The sequence below is a fragment of the Anopheles funestus genome, chromosome 2RL (assembly GCF_943734845.2).
Source record: "Anopheles funestus chromosome 2RL, idAnoFuneDA-416_04, whole genome shotgun sequence".
Taxonomy (NCBI): domain Eukaryota; kingdom Metazoa; phylum Arthropoda; class Insecta; order Diptera; family Culicidae; genus Anopheles; species Anopheles funestus.
In genome coordinates, this window is record NC_064598.1 from 51,887,191 (window position 1) to 51,902,283 (window position 15,093).

The following is a 15,093-nucleotide window of genomic DNA, read 5'->3' on the forward strand; positions in this document are numbered from 1 at the left end:
CGATAGAAGAGATCCCATTTGAGATTATGAGATTAATATGAAATTTTAACGAAATAACTCATGATACCGATGTGTACAAGAAAGAGTTATCGCTATTTTTGCTTTTTTTAAACTTGTATAGAAAATTGAGATTCTTGAAAATAAATTGTGCATCGTTGTCGCAAGAATAAATGTATACACCTTGAGCACACAGCATATCGCGCAGCCCTGACACAGTTGACAGTTCTTCAAAACATATAAACAAACATACGCACATCTACTTTCGGGCAACCGGTGTTTTTTCACCGATTCAATAAACCACATTAGCGTACTATTTCAGTTCAATGAATGATACAACGTTAAAATCGATCGCAAAGAGCTTGGTTCCTGAAAATTACCTGGCACTGGCAAACGATGCACGAGCGGAACGTGATAAAGAAATCAAAATGCTGCTCGAACAGGTTTGTTCCAATTATCACTGTAAAACATATTCCAACCACTAACAGTGGTGTGCTTTTTTTTTAGCGTAAATTGCCCATTTCAGGATGGAGCGACACGATGATCGAATATTTGGTAAGCGAGCTAGCTTTGCTGGACAGTAACAATTTTCCTTCGCGCTGTGGTGTAGGCGAACGGGAAGGACGTGTTATTTGTGGTAAAACGATAAAGTAACTACGAAACTCTGCTTTCACCAATCAAACGAATTGTTTCTATCTTTTGCTGAAGATCTCGTACGCCGAAGGCATTACAACTTTTCCCACGGTATTGGACGTTCCGGAAACTTAACAGATGCACAACCAAAAGCGGCTGGTTCCACGATTGTGGCAAATCTAGCCAACAGTCTTGTGTGTGATTTGATCAGATCGATTGGCATCCCGAATTGTTCCAAGTCCATCGTTATTCCTCTGGCTACCGGCATGACCATGATGCTTGCCTTGCGAGCTATTCATTCCAAAAGGCCCAAGACACGCTACGTTCTCTGGTCTCGGGTAGACCAACAATCCTGTTTTAAAGCCATATCAGCCGCTGGTTTGATACCAATCGTTATCGATAGCTTGTTAGCACGGGAATCTACCGTAACGGAACCAGCAAAGAAGCAGGATGTCGATTCGACGTTTTCCAGTGATTATTCAAGTTTTGCTTCGAAAATTGATGAACTCGGAGCAGATCAAATATGTTGCATCGTATCTACGACGAGTTGTTTCGCGCCGCGTAGCAGCGACGATATTATCGAACTGGCCAAGCTCTGTAAAGTGCACGACATTCCCCACATCGTGAACAATGCTTACGGACTGCAGAGCTCATACTTTAGTCACCAACTCAGTCAAGGCGCTAGAGCCGGAAGAATTGATCTGTTTATTCAAAGCACGGATAAGAATCTGCTCGTTCCAGTCGGGGGTGCGATAGTTGCAGGATTTACCAACGATACGGTTGAAGCCGTTGCCAAACTATATCCCGGTCGTGCCTCCGGCACACAGTCATTGGATGTACTTATGACACTTTTATCATTGGGCAAGAATGGCTACCACAACTTAATGAAGGAACGAAAGGAAGTCTACCAAATGCTTTTAGACGGACTAACGAATCTGGCTCAAACTCATGGCGAACGCATCTTGCCCTGTCGCAATCCAATTTCAATCGGTAAGTTTAACGAATTTTATTTTCGTAAATGTTTTGTAATAAGCAGATGCATCTTTCATCGCAGCAATGACGCTGGTATCGTTCGAAGGGAAATCCGCCCGTCTGGAAATGATTGGTTCCATGTTACTGAAGCGTGGTGTATCGGGTTGCCGTGTAGTAAGCACCGCAGAGAGCAAAACCATCGATGGTAATACTTTTCTCCAATGGGGATCGCATAGTTCGAGCGCCAGTGTTCCGTATCTCACGGCGAGTGCCGCACTGGGCATTAGGTCACAAGATGTAACTAATTTTCTAGCCAAATTGGATGAAGTTTTGCGTAAGTATCGCCTAAAGTATATGAGAGATGGAAGTTGAAGAACTGGTGTAACTGGTTCGAAAGAGAAAGTTCCCCAAAGTCTTACTTATTCGGTATCCTGGGTAGTGTTGAGCTATTTATTAAAGGAAAAGAAATGAACAAAATATTAATACTGTTTGTGGTAGAGTCAACTGAAAGAATTCTGTATACATCAAACGTTAAAATAACGATATCTCAAAGTTCCTCTGCATGCCATATAATGTATTAGGATTAATGTTACAAAAGAAAATAACCACCGAGCTTCCGGGAGATACAACTTTTCCATTCATTTCCGATGAACTATATTAACCGTTTGCCACTTGCCAACACCCCTTCAGCATAAGTACCGAACGCACTGATGCTGAACAAAAGCGCACAAAACAATGCACGCACGACAGCGAATGAACTGTGAGAATTGCGGAATGGTAACTCCTGCCTCTGCTGTTACTACTATCGGGAACTGGCCAGTATGCGTGCGTACGTAGACCGTTTTTGTTGCGTTTATATGTTTCTTAACCTCTCCCCCGTTGATGCTTCTTCAATGTCATTTCAGTTGCTTCGTTCGATCGCAACACGCCACAGCTGATCCATTACATTTTGAACTCTCCGATCGGGGGCCACTCCTTGTTCGGAAGATCAGTATGGTTTTTATTTCCCTCATTCCCGTGTATAAAGCAAAAGCACGATCAGGGCGGGAGAGACACGTTGCTTTTCACCTCAGTTCAGGGTTTTCGATTATTCCGATCGGACAATTAGAACCGCTCCCACTTCCGGCGTGCCGTGTGACGGATCGGTTGTACTTTACAGCGTTTCATTTTGCTGTTTAGTAAGTGTACGTGCCCGGTGCATGTATTGGTACACGTTTAGTGTGGCTATATGTAAAAACGGTATATTTTTTAACAAATACGGAATATTCCAATACTGAAATGGAGCAATTCTAAGTATCTAATGGCAAATGTGTCAACTTTAAGCTAATAACATTAGACTTTTAATTTCTTGTGTGAAGCATCATATCGTATATTCACAATCTCAAATTAAAACACATTCAGTTTTATAATTTAATGGAATAAAAATTTCTTTCGTCGGCACACGTTTAGGCTATACGCAAAAAAAGGCAATATATCCTTCCGGTCGGTATGACCCCGAAAAAGGACCCATATGACGATTGATGATGCGATGTCGGTAACGTTTGGCTTTACGCCAATCATCAGAAAAGGCGCCCTGGGTTGGTCCGCCCTAATGAAGATTGATGGATCGATCATTTCGGACCGACCGCTTTGATCCTGTTGTGTTACGATTTTTGGTCCTCCCTGTGATGCTTGGCAAACTTTGTGTAGCGAAAGGAAAATTTGCCTCCCGTGCACCGTAGAAGGATGACTCAATCATTTGAAACATTTTCAAGATCATGTACAAAGGTTTCTTTTTTTATATGGAAGCATCAGCTGTTGTGCATTCAAGTACAGCACATCTTCTGGTGATCGATCTTGCGAGAATGTATAGATCCTTTTAGAAAAGTTATTCCCTTCCGTGGATCACAAAAGTGTTCCAAAAATCTACTTTTATTAATTCGAATTTCTCTCAAAACCTTCCAGCGTCCTGTACTTCCAATATCTTAATGACACGACCCACAATCATCGTCCCTCGTTATCGGCTATTAAAGTTTTGAAAGTCATTAAAGCCACTGACCATGCGCATGGAGACGACGTCCACAGCCGAACACAATTACAGCGCCCCTGAGTGTGTAATATGAAGTGACCGCCCGTGCACAATGTAGCCACCTTGGGGAACGTGCGCACAGATGCACCTGCCGGCCGGATTTTGGACATTCGTATCGCGTGCCCTTTACTCTTCGTACTACTGTTGGTTTTAACTTCAAGTGAGCTCGCAGCACCAGTTGCATGGCACGTTCTACCCCACTGTGGACGATTATCAATTTCATCCAGCTCTCGACACCCGATAAAGAAGGCTTGGAAGGGAATAAGGAAAACAAAAGACACGTTTTCAGCTTGAAGCTTACATCGCGTAAGCTTTCAACATGTTGTGTCTTTCCCGTTCCATCGTAGGTGTAACATACGGAGGACATTTCTTTTTGGTAGGGCAAACTTTTTAAATTCCTTCTGCCTGATCGTGGTGCTGGTTAGATCGTAGTGCTTGTAGCGTGTGTACCATCTGCCGCACCAATTCCTTGGAACAGGTTCGTGTTAATCATATCCACACCAGACCAGATCGGCACAAATGCCGCGTACCAGCGCACAATCAATTTCAGCAGATCGATTTCGGAAAAGTGTCGACCATCGAAAAATACAAACCAGAAACACACCGAAACTTTACCAGCTGCTCCGACTGTACAATCCGGTGTACGATTAATAGCTTTATGATAATTCACCGAAGCACCATGTGGCTGCTGGGTTCATTTTGCTGTGTGCAATTAATTTTGTCACCGTATCGTGTGCCAATCGGTTTTGTGTCGCTTGTTCGCGAAATAAACATAACAATTAAAACACGGTACCGTTATTGCTATAGCCTGCCAGCTGTATGATTTGTTTGCTAATTAATTAAGTGATTTGTTCGTTGAGGCGCCATAAGAAAGTGGACAAGTTTCTGATTCATAAGCGTGTTAGGACGAATTATTAAACAAGTAATATATTTAGTTTGCAGTTTTGTGTAAAAAAAAATTAATAACAATTGCGTGTTTCGTGTCACGCAAAGCTGGTTAAGCTTTAAGGATGTTTTTCGATGATCTGTGGTTTTGTTTTGTTATTTACCATTTTTTTTGTTTTGTTTTTCGGATAATTGCTTATTTAAATTCTTCTTATTCTTTTACTCTAGGGGGGGGAATCACTTCACACGCACCCTTCCTTCCTTAATCGGGTTGCGGTTTATTCGGTTTTTGGGCCATTTCGGCAAGTTGCTTCTTCCGTTGCCCTTCGAAAGCTACAACAAGTTGCGCCATCTTATTCCCTTGAACCTTACATTTTACGTGCCATCGAAGATGCCGCGGCAGCTGCCGATCAGTTTTTTTTTTTCATTTTTTGTTGTTTCATTCAACCATCTCCCCATCCTTGAAGTTGTTGCCGTTCGTGCAAACGTACCGAGTTTTGTCCGCACACCTTTAAGGGTCGAACATTTTCGTGGTCTTGTGTTTTCATGCGTTTTTTTTGACCAACCGGTCTCTTTTTTACCTTCCGTATATGATGGTAAGCGTAAAGAGATCGATGTCTTCCGCGGGGAAAGAAGACTGTTTTTTTACGTTTCGTTTCGTGTACTGCTGGTCAAACTCAACGGAACCCGGTGGTAGTTGTTGCTTCAAAAAACACGGTTGCAACCCTCCCTCGTCCTTGATTCTGTCCTTTCGCGCGATCCTCTTCCTTTCCTTCCACTGGGAAAGGTTCGACCAGCGTAATGGTGGTGATGATTATGATGACGGTGGTACGTCTGCCGTATGTTTAAGTCCATGTCCACCAGGCACTTCCTGCATCACGTTGCAGTGGTCCGCTTTCAACTCTCGCTAGTTGCTACAGGTTGCTTCAGTGAGGACGCGTTTTACAGGGCCATCTTCAACAAATGTGGATGTGCCGGTGTCTACGGGCAGATAGGTTTTTACGATTTTCTTTACCCTTCAAATGACGCCAACTTATGCTGCACACCCATGTGGATGTGGGTTAAAGGAAATGGGCTTCGTGTGTTAGAATGATAGCACTTCCTACTAATTTTTTTATTCCTGTTTTCCAGCACTTTAAAGCACGGATAACTCTCGGATACGTTGATCGCAGACGAAAGATCAGCAATTTGAGTGTTATTTCTCAACAGAACCTGACGATCGTTAAGATCTTAGCTTTACTAGCAGGTCCTCAAGCTTACAGTGGTCTGTGACAGGTGGCACAATTGCACCTGGATTCAAACGGAAAAAGGAATATCTGCTTTTTCCGTGTGGCATTACAATTACATTTCATCACATAAACATCACAATATGAAACTTTAGTAGTGTTATATATGAATCAGTCGTTTTTTGAGAGATCATAGGCAAACGACTCTTCATAGTACTGCATTCAACAAATGAATGAATAATGATAAATGCCAACTCGTACTCATACTTTGGTTTGAGAAGGAATGAATTATCTTTGAGTTACTTTTAAAATTAAACTTTTTTGTTCAACAAGTGCTGATATCGATGTGTAAATCAATACAAAAATCAACAACCTCTTGTATTGTTCACGCTGCCCAAGATTCGACCAGTTCCCCTAGATCTCAACAACTGAGATCAGGGTACTGCGCTCCAGAACAAAAGAATGTAATAGATGAATATCGTGTAAAAATACAGTGTTACAAATCAACTAATACCCCGAAAAATGAAGTAAAATGTGACACTTTTATAGCAACCGTAGATATTGAATTTCTTTTATCATAAATTTGATAGGTCGTTTCAATAGAATATGATCATGAAAAATCCCATAACGAATTGGAGTTAAAGTTCATTTTAAAGTGTTATTCTTTTTTGAATAAGAAGGATTTTAACATCTCTGGCAAAGAAATCATAACGCTATGTAGACACTGATTTTTTTTTTAAACTTCTACATAGACATCTGATTTATGGTTTTATTAGTGAAATCTAAAGCATTGAGTGGACTTCGTGTATTTTCAGTGAGATCATAAATATCAAGACAATTAACATGTGCACAAGTTTCCCTTTTATGCAATAGCGGAAATATGGCTAAAGATAACATAATTTATGATGAAAAGTAACATGGTTTGTGCGACTTTTATGTCACCATCAATGAACTAAAGAGTTTTGCAGTGTAATACTTCATTCAGCGCACCCTATCCATCATCCAGCTATTCAGTGATTCGAAGGATGTTATTGCACCTTTGAGCTGCTTGCCAGTATAGCATCTGTTCGGAGCCTCGTGGTGGCCAGCTGTTTAGGCCAGCAGGATTTTATTTGAAGTGCACGAAAGGCCCACACGAAAGGCAACACATACATCGATCGAGTGGCAATGTTGTCGTAATTTATGTTTTTCCTTTCCAAACCATACCAACCTCGTTAAGCCGTGGACAGCTGCTATCGGTAAGGTCAGGCGCCCGGAAAACAACCTGAACGAGGATCTTCCCAAATGCGCCCAATCGATCATTTTTATATTTTGCTTTTTCTAGCAATAGGACAGTAACACCCCAAAACTCATCGAGATGATCTCTCGTAGCCCGCACGTGAAGTGTGTCGCAAATCTGTACGATCTCGGTAGAGGTAAACCCGGTAAATACGATGCTTTCTTCCAGCACGCCACTTTCCAATCTGCAAAGCAAACACGAAACCCTCATCCTGGACAAAAAGGGACACTACATTTTGTTAGCTCTCGTTAGATACCTGGTTCGATCTTTCTGCTTCATGCTGGGATAATCCAGGCAGATGGAAAAATCTGGAACGGCGGTGGTGTTACGAAGCAGGAAATTTGATCCTCTGGCCTGGATCTTGCAAAACATCTTCAGCACCACTATAACCAAACGAGATCTACCATTGGCCTATCGGTAGCTTGCCGTGATACACTCTCTTGACCAGCATCCCGAGCATCCTCAAAACTGATGCGTACCGATCGTACCGATCCGGCAGGATGATCTTCAGGCTACTACGGATTTATCTTATGAGCGCAACTGCAGAGCGCAACAAAAACAAACCGGCAAACAAAGACACAGACTCCAGGAAAATGGAAACACGAACCGAAGGCGAACAACCAGATCAGGTATGCGAATCGAGGTCCAAGCAGTAGAGTTCCAAAGAGAGACGGAATTTCGGGGAGTATAACAGACAAGCGCGAGGATAACGGATATCGCCCAGCTCGTATTTCCAGGTGTTTCCTTTCCTTTTGTATTTACTGCCGGGGATTCTTAACGCAGCAGCATTGCCGTTAGAAAAGGACCCTGAAGAGAAACGATCCAAGAGGACAGGTTAGGCGTGGTTCGGTACCTTGTAGTTTATACGACCACCGCAAAAGATTCCTGCGACGGTTGTGTTTTTGCAAGCTCCCGTACTAAGCGGGACGCTTTTTGCCAAGGATTCCGGTTCGTCTTTAAGGGGTTGGTTGATTTAATTTCGCGCTCTAGCACACATACACACACGGTCTGTGTTTCAGTTACCGGTTCCGGTACGCTTTGTTGCGGATTGTTATGGTCTTTGCCGTGCAATCCTATGGTTGACGGAGGACTTGTTTTGCTGCATGGGGTTTAGTCTCGCAATCAATCGTTTCCATTTCGTCACAGTTTTTTTTTTATTTTTCTTGTGCAATGAACTAATATAATGAAGCACTCCTTTTTCCTATCTTAAGTTAATAAAAATATAAAAATTAATTTATTTTCTTCCATATGTCCTCATATTTTAAAACAAGATCAACAGAAATTGAGCAAACAGTAAACCAAAGATAATTTTAATCTTATTCTAACATCATGTCGAGCAATGTATTTGTTTCTTTATTCTCTTGCAAGTCTAGCTCAAGTCTAGTCCCAAGCTATACAATTATTTAATTGTCTTATGTGAATGCTTTTTTATATTTTCTCTCTTTTGTACAGCTGTAGGGTTGTGTAAATTGTAATTCCACTTATATTATTTACTACCGAAAAGGACAAGGATTAGATGAACCGGGTTGAGGACACGATTAATACTTAACCCTAATAATAGACCACCGTGTTCAGTGACATCCGTCACATAGTTAAACTTATCACACTAATTTATACAATTCCTTAGAAAATTTTCTACTGATTCATTTATAACATTTTTTTTTGCTTCTGTGTTTTGAAATGTTATAACGAGTTTCATGAATCACTTGACATATACATTTCTACATTTCTGTTTTACAACATTTGAATTGTTTGAAAGTAGAAAGAAATGTAATAGTATTACAAAACGTTGTTTCATTGTTATATTAATTTTCTATTTTTGTTGTTGCAATTTTTTGTTATTGTTACTGTTGATCCTTTCTAACTGTTCTCCTATTTGCACCGGAAACAACGGTCTTCAACATCTACTGCCACTAACGATCGTACAATTTTATGCTTTCATTTTTGAATCTCTAACAAGGGACGTGGACAAACAATCAAATTAAAATTAAGGGTGTCAACTGGTAAGCCTTCCTGGGGTTCGTCCTAACGAAGTGCGACCAAACAAAATACAAGACTATTCTCGAATCATTCATTGTACTTGTTTGGAAACCGCTTTATCTAGGGTTTTCCTGTGTGAGACGATGGGAAGTACTGAGCAGAGCACAATCCACAAAAACGATCACCACCGGTACATGACACTGACGGCAACAGGGTCGTATGTTACAGCCAGGCAGTACAATTATGGTTCGTTTTCACTATTCTATCAAGCTGAACGATTCAGCCGTCCTTGCTGAGGATACCGAAATTAGATTGCAAAGAAGTGTTGTAGATCAATAAACGTTCACTTTGCTTTCTACCTAGCTGAGGGTTAATATTCTGTATTAGGGACCCTACCTAAAGTTCCTAAACCTGCGTATATGAACGCACAACTTCAAGAAAAAAAACTCTTCCTTTTGAATCTTACGGCTCTACGCTTGCCACGGAAGCACATCACATAAATAATATGTAAATTTCGACCATTCTTATGATAAATTGAAACTGACATCTTCTCGTTACCGGCCTTGGTTTTGGGATCTGCTGTTCATATTTGAGGCAGTGAGGTGAACTTTTGTTTGGATCTCCGTTCATTTTGTGTTCCGTCATCAGACGCTACTTAATCTCGCTTGTGTATATCGCGGGGAGCACTTGAAATTCTCGACGATCGCTTCTTTTTTATACCGGCAAATCCTTGGTTCTATCAGAGCGGAGAAAAAAAAAGGACAGGAACAGGCAAACCATGGTCTCATCAAAATCGAACTCATAAAGGATGTACCAGAGCGAAGCTACTCGTTTCTCACGATCAACAACCTTCTCTGGTAACGCGTACCCATCCCTCCCAGGGCATTCGCTTTCACGTGTCAAGGATTTGTCTTCTGTTGGGGCAAAGGAAACCCGTACAATAAGACGATACGATAGGAATCGGCTTTGATGGTGCGTGAGAACTTACTCCTTTTTGGCTCCTTTGCGCGGGACATCAGATGTAAAAGATCGGTAGGAACAGATCTTGCATTGTTACAGCAGTGCATTTCCTTTTCTCGTTCACGTTGCACGCTCCGGTGCTTTTCATTCACGAATGTTGTAATGTTTGTGGTGCATATTGCTGTAGAGCAAACCTCCCTGTACAAAGTCCGATATATGGCGAGGTTTGTATTGTCTGCATTGTGCAGCCAACAGGAGGCAATGGTTTACACGTACACTTCTTAACCGGGCACATCTAACTGGTAGATTATGGGTTGGGTTTTGCTGAATGAAGCGCTTCGATATGAATGAGTGAAGGGCCACGATGAATCTCTACTACGGAAACCGACAAGATGCGTTCCTTTGCACTGGCTGTATGTGTTGTTTTCTCTGCATTTAAGTCTACTGTTGATATGAATTGCATGAACAGAGCAATATTTAGTGCAGAAAATGCATCGGCTGTGTTGTTTGTGCTAAGGAACGAAGGGATGGTTTGTGCCCTACCCTTTTTATCTACAAAAGCAGGTTCCATTCTTAGGTGCATTTCGTTCCCTTTTTGATAGATACTTTTGTCACACAACGTGTGAACTATTTGATGAGCTATAAATTGTTTGGAACGAATGGTTGGGTCGGTTAAGGATTAAATATCTCCTGACACTTCTAACGCTTTTTTTGCAATTTGTTAGCAATAGTTTGTTATCATACAATTTGCTTTATCGAAACTTTAGACTGGCGATTTTCAATATTTCCTAGACTGACAAACTGGAAGCCTCACTTTTGCAAAGCTTTCAGTGAGTTAGTGGAAAAAGTTTTGATTAGAATTGATTTTAGGTTCCTGAAAGCGTGAAAGGATTCCAGGTCTACCTCGGCACTAAAATATCGAATTTATTCCTTTAAAGGGATTTTGATTTTGTCTGATAAAGTCAGAGCCTTTTCTGGATTTTGTTCCAGTTTCAGACAACTTCAATTAACTGCCTTACGAAATAATGAAATAAATCTCTGACTGTTATTAGTTAAATAACTGCAAGATCTCTAAAAGATCAAGAATAGTACCATTAAAAATATTTAATTTTTTTACAATATTTTAGCCCTTTTCATACTGATGGCCCAATAAAGAAAACGCACAACGCCAGGGAGTCCTCCGAAGTAATGTTCACAGTTTTGCGGGCAAAATTAAAAGAGGTTTGCACGTGCGAAGCTACAACCGTCGTACCACTTTTTGCTTTGCTTTAGATCATTCTTGCCGTTTTGCAAAGAACTGGGGATCAAGCGAATAAAATCGTAGAGAGTCCAACAATAATAGGGACAGTTTATTTTCAGTTGCCGTAGTGTGGTTGGCTTTTTTTATGCATGTGTTGTAATGAAAAATCCTTACTTCCTTCCTTGATTGAGCAGCAAGAACTAGAACCGGCAAGAACGAGATCCAGAAACGGGGGAATCAATTTCCCATTCCAATGCGTCCCGGAATGTTTCCTTCATCTTAGGGGTGAAATGTACGCTGACCTTGAAGCGTTTGGTTCGCTTCGCGTATGCGCAAAACCCCGTTCAGCAACATACCCAATGTGACCGGTTACCGGTCGGGACGCGTCCTTTTTTTTGTTAAGGAACAACATCCTTCATCACAATACGCACGGGGGGAAAAATTATATCACCACAACAAAAACCCGTAACCGTAGTGTGGCCCTCGTTTCGATACGATTTTGATAGTGCTGGGACGCAATGTAGCCGGTTTTGGTTTGCGTAACATGTTTCGATAGGATCGCATAAATTATGCACAACTCACTGACTCATCGGATGGTGTGAAATACTGTGAGATTGCTACTTAGCGTAAGTGACAACTGCTAAGAACTACACTTTTGTGATCTGTATTACTTGCAAATTGTTTAAGATTGTCCTCCAAAAATGGGAGCGTCATCTAGTAAAAGGAATATCTTTTTTTTCTTAAAGTAAAGAAGAAATGACATTATTTTTTTCTATTTTTAGAAATCTCGAGCTCAGTAATTCAGCAAACTAAATACTTTAGATTTTTTTTTAAATAATTTTCAAATAAAACAATCTTCATTATTGTTAAAGCCTTAATCCTTGGCATTTTCTTACGGACAATGAAAAATAGGATTTTACGCTTAAGATTTTTCAATGGTATAAACTGCACAAATCTGCTTCACCAAGAAAAACAAAAGGTCTAGAAAATGGTACCAATCGGTGAAAGCAACCAACCAAAAACCGTCCCTTTTGTAACTGACCAATTTCACAGTCCAGCACCGTTTAAACATTCCAGCCCCTTTCACAATTCTTCTAAAATATAGCTCAACTGAAACAGTAACAATTGTGAAAGATTATTTATTGGTCATGCATTTCTCGTTAAACTAACGCAACTCTTAGCCTATTATCGGTTTCATTCCGAATAGCCCAAAAGTGACCCTCTAATGGATTGTTCTAAAATGGAAAATGAAAATAAGAAAGTATCGGCTAGGTGATGAAAATTGTTCTGATTTATTTCCATTGCCAAATCTAATGATCTGCGCCATTGCAAAATGCATGTTTCTCCACGAAACGATCGATTTTACGATCTGTTCAAGGGTATTCTGGGATGTGGTTTTATGTTGATGGTCATAAATTCTATCAAGCACCGTATATTACATAGTTCCATGTATGTGTCGCAGGGGTACACCAGTAGCTTCCATTGCAATGAAGGTCACCCTTCAGTAGGGATGAGCATTAAGTATTCTACCAGACGAAGGAAAAAGGTTGATTGCAATCGTATCGTCTATTCTCAAGTGAATCGCAAACTGGAAGCATCGTGTGCTATGTCCTTAGAGATCATTCATGGCCACTGGTTTATTTGTTTTTTAAATGTAAACATACTGTTTGTAATTTTTTTTTTTTTAATTTTATTAGTTACATACAAATAAACTGAAACTTGGGTGTAATTTTCAAAAAAACACTTTTATACGATCGTTTAACATAACGGCAGATCAAAGGGCAGGAGCGGGAGAATGGACAAGGGGATTGAGGGAGTAAGTTATAAAGGGGGATGCTTCCAGCGTTACGTTCTGTTACGATAGGGAAAGAGGGGGTCAAAAATTAACATTTTTTTCGCCACGAAATAGTTGAATCATCCCTTAGGGAAAAGAATATGGTGTCGCTAACAGACAGAGAAAAATTCAATCATCCCCTAGCAGATAGACCATTTTTATTGCGCAATATTGCCTTGATTCTTGACAAAAAGTTTGTAGAGGAAAAATGTGTTGGAGTAACTTTTATTTGTTTTCAGTGGTATTAACAAGTTTTTTTAATACATTTTTTAGAGTTTCCATTTAGGATGCTCTCATAATGATCTTATAATTGTTTTTTTGAGCAAAAATATTATTCCAAACTGTTGCTTGTAGTTAGGCTACAGACACAGAGGAATGCACCGTTTTACCAATGCTATCGACCGTTAACGAACACAACAAGCAGAACAAAATGGGTTTGTTGTGAAAGACTGGAATCCAATCCAGAAATCCAGAGAAAGGGTTAATTTCCAGGGTACGAAAAAGGATTCAGGTATCGGGTACGGTGATTATCATTGCAACCATTGTCAGGCAAATGAGGTGCTAATTAATAATGCACATTCGTCAGGGTAACCCTGGTTCTGTACCTTTACATCTGAAGCAGCGTACACCGAAGGATTTTAGATCATTGATTAGATTCTGCTGTCCCGTGCAAAGAATACCAATCCACATACGAACCCGGATCCCTTAAGCCTCCGGGGTTTGAAAGCAAAAGCAATGCGATCTTCTATTTGAAAATCCTTGCAATGGTGATGCATTCGGACGTATGACTAATTGCCGTACTATTGTGAAGAAATAAAATAAAAATATAAATAACATTTAGCAAATGCTTTATGATGCTTTACTTTTTTCTGGGAACAAGTGTAAAATAAATCTCACGAAGCAGAAAAATTATCTTTGCTTATCATCTTTAAATAAATTTCCTTCAATAAAAGTAGTATAATGGCTCATATTCCTAAAATATTACGGAATCATAAATAAACGTCCTATTTATCATATTTTTTTCAACATGGACGTGACCTTTCACTTGTAATAAAATAATTTTACAATACTACGAGTTGTTGCCAGCCAGCTTGGAGCTAATAAAGATGGTAACTTTCTTTCCTTTTTAGTTTTTCATTACGATCATTTACGATTTATTAAAATCGAAATGAATTGTTCCAAGGTAGGGTATGGTGTTCAGGCTGCTCCTATCGTAAAACTTGAATATTATCTAAATTTCTGAAATTAATTCTACCAGTAAACTTAGAATTCTGTCCCGTTTGATGATATATGGCCCAATAGCGAGGATTGTTAACTTTTTGCCCCCTTCGAAATCCCCTTCGGTGCGTAGGCATTTCAGTGGCAATAAGAACAAACTGAGTGCAATCCTCGCGCAAGGATGCAACACGATCACGTTTACACCTTCTCGAACTATTCTCGAACGAACGAGCAAACGAGATCAGCTTTATGATGGGGTTTTTATAACAGAAAGAAAAATCCACACCTACAGCATATCCCGGAGCATTGAGGGTACCCATAAAAGAATGGCTCACTATTGCTCCTTATGCACGGCCGGATTATTGTTCTTTTGTGCACATTTATGCACATAAAGCAGCATATGCGACACGATTTTTAGCTGTCGAAATGTGATCCAAACGGAATGAGAAGGGTTATAACTGAACAACATAAAATCCTTCTGCTTTTGCGTTTACCACGATTCTGTGCAATTCGAAATTCCCGAACCTCCCGTACGTTAAGCAGCTGTCTTTTTTTATTACATGCTACACACCTCTAAGGTAGGAAAGGCAAATTCCAATCGATCCAGGTTCAAGAATAAATTCACACACAGACACACACATTTGAATAGAGGCATGCGTGCATAATGGTGGCTATTAGAGCTAACCCTTCCGCGCACTGGGCAGGTGTCGTCATAAATTATGTGTATATCTCGCCTGTAACATAATGAGAATACATCGCAATACTACGACTATGTGAAAATGCAGAATTTTTGAAGTTTTC

At 40.3% G+C, this 15,093-nt stretch overlaps 1 protein-coding gene across 1 annotated transcript; it reads left to right on the forward strand.

Annotated features, from left to right (window-relative positions):
* Positions 1–83: 83 nt before the first annotated feature.
* LOC125762914 (O-phosphoseryl-tRNA(Sec) selenium transferase) lies at positions 84–5,912 on the forward strand. Its single transcript, XM_049425542.1, has 5 exons — positions 84–440; positions 505–634; positions 706–1,620; positions 1,685–1,936; positions 3,547–5,912. Exons 1-5 carry the CDS (start codon positions 324–326, stop codon positions 3,618–3,620), a joined length of 1,488 nt encoding a protein of 495 aa, XP_049281499.1. The 5' UTR covers positions 84–323; the 3' UTR covers positions 3,621–5,912.
* Positions 5,913–15,093: the final 9,181 nt, after the last annotated feature.